Here is a 1864-nt window from a genome sequence, read left to right as displayed (position 1 = left end):
TCATATATTTTATATACTATATAGTATATATATATATACTATATATATATATATAGATATATATATATATATATATAGAGACCTTACTCAGTAATCTTTATACATTTACATTTATCTTATATCACATAATGCTTTGCAAACAATTTATGATGTCTCTCAATTCCATCTTTTTCGGGTACACCATACTGTTTCATCCCATAATAATCTGAATTACTTCGGCATTATCAGTAATATTTCCCAAGCAAATCACGTCTCGTGGCACTCACATCTTAAATGATTTATTTCCGTCGCTGTAAATTACTTGTAAACTATCCGTACATCGCACTAACAGCTCTGAAATAAACTTTCCAATTTCCGTTCCCTCAAGAGTTCACACAAACTCATGGCACTTAAGTCTGTCTCGTGGTTTACTGTTCGCTCTGCGGTGGCGATGCCTCTGGCAGATCGGCACATACCTCGAAGTGTCCACGTACCCACACCAGGTCAATCTCACTTACTCTCTTGGCTTCTCGAGGGCCACTGGGGCCCAATGACACACACCCAGATTCATAAACCCTTTGGAGAACTTCATAGCATTGATTTTTTTAGGTGATCAGATTACTAACTCCATGCCCATTGACAGACAGATGGCCATTGACTCATTTCACCTCTTTCTTGTTTTACTAAGACCCTTGGCACACTTGGTTCGATATCTGAATTATGAAGTCAACGTGGTTGTTCTTGCAAGCGGAGGCTATAGCAACCCACGTCTCATTAACCTGTGATTATTTTATGCAACTAAGCTTTTCTTACCCAAATGAGGGTGAACCCCGTTTGAGTAATATTTACGCAGTCTGACTAACGTCCTACCTTCCTGAAAACCGTAAATTTTACCCAAGAAGTTTTGGTGATTCCAAACCGTCACTAATAAGGTTCATATTGCTTAGAGCGACCAGTCAAATCCCCTTGTATCCGCTATTACCCGTCGTGAGCCCTTTAAATACAACGTGTATCCGTTAGCTCCGAATCGGGAAAATCTCTCTCTCTCTCTCTCCACCACCAGTTACTTTCCAGATGAGGACTGGCTATCCGTCGTGACCCTTTAAATACAACTGTATCCGTTAACTCCGAATCGGGAAAATCTCTCTCTCTCTCTCTCCACCACCAGTTACTTTCCAGATGAGGACTGGCTATTTATATCGACAGCCCCCCAAAAAAATTGCACGAGATCGCACGCGTCCTCCTCAGTCTCTTAAAGTAGTTCTAAGGGTCTTGAGAGTAGTGGCCGAGTCCTCTGACGTCGTTGGGGGATAGGGCGAGAGCGTCCTCCGGGGGATGGTGTAAGTCGCATAATGATTTTCTTCTTTGGGCTGCTTTCGAGAGCGGGCGAGGACACACATGATCGCTATCAGAATGATGCATATCTGGAAAGGATGGACAATGTTGTTATTAAGGGTGAGACTTCTGTGAAATAATGCTTCTTGTCTGATAGGGAGGGAAAGGGATTCAATGATGCATGCATTTTTTTCTTCAAAATCTAAATAATACATTTGATTAGGAGGTATTTTATTCACATCAACCTAATTGCTCTCCGACTTCTCACTACCAACCTCCATCGACGGAAAGCATCATTGATGAAAAAAGTTATTTTAAATTTCCCCTCTCCGACAAATGAAGCCAGAAAATGTATATGTTTTTAGAATATTTTTTGCTCAAAATTACTTTTTCTTTCATTCCCCAAAATATTTGCACACACACACATATACATATGTATGTATAACTTGATCACGAAGTATATAAAACGTGATGCTATGTTTAAAAATTAAAGGGTTTTTTGCCACGAAGGAAAAAATGAAAAAGCGAGATAGCCGAGTACTTTTCGGTC

At 40.0% G+C, this 1864-nt stretch overlaps 1 protein-coding gene across 1 annotated transcript in view; it reads right to left on the bottom strand.

Moving 5' to 3' along the window:
• Positions 1-1098: 1098 nt before the first annotated feature.
• Positions 1099-1864, bottom strand: part of LOC135202055 (uncharacterized) — a 159201-nt gene continuing 158435 nt past the window's right edge. Inside the window, exon 16 of the mRNA XM_064231322.1 lies at positions 1099-1403. Within this exon, the coding sequence (XP_064087392.1) occupies positions 1224-1403 (180 nt within the window). The 3' untranslated portion in view covers positions 1099-1223. The remainder of the gene's footprint in view (positions 1404-1864) is intronic.

The sequence above is a fragment of the Macrobrachium nipponense genome, chromosome 30 (assembly GCF_015104395.2).
Source record: "Macrobrachium nipponense isolate FS-2020 chromosome 30, ASM1510439v2, whole genome shotgun sequence".
Classification (NCBI taxonomy): domain Eukaryota; kingdom Metazoa; phylum Arthropoda; class Malacostraca; order Decapoda; family Palaemonidae; genus Macrobrachium; species Macrobrachium nipponense.
Note: the sequence above shows the minus strand (reverse complement) of the source record. Positions and strands in the feature narration are given on the sequence as shown.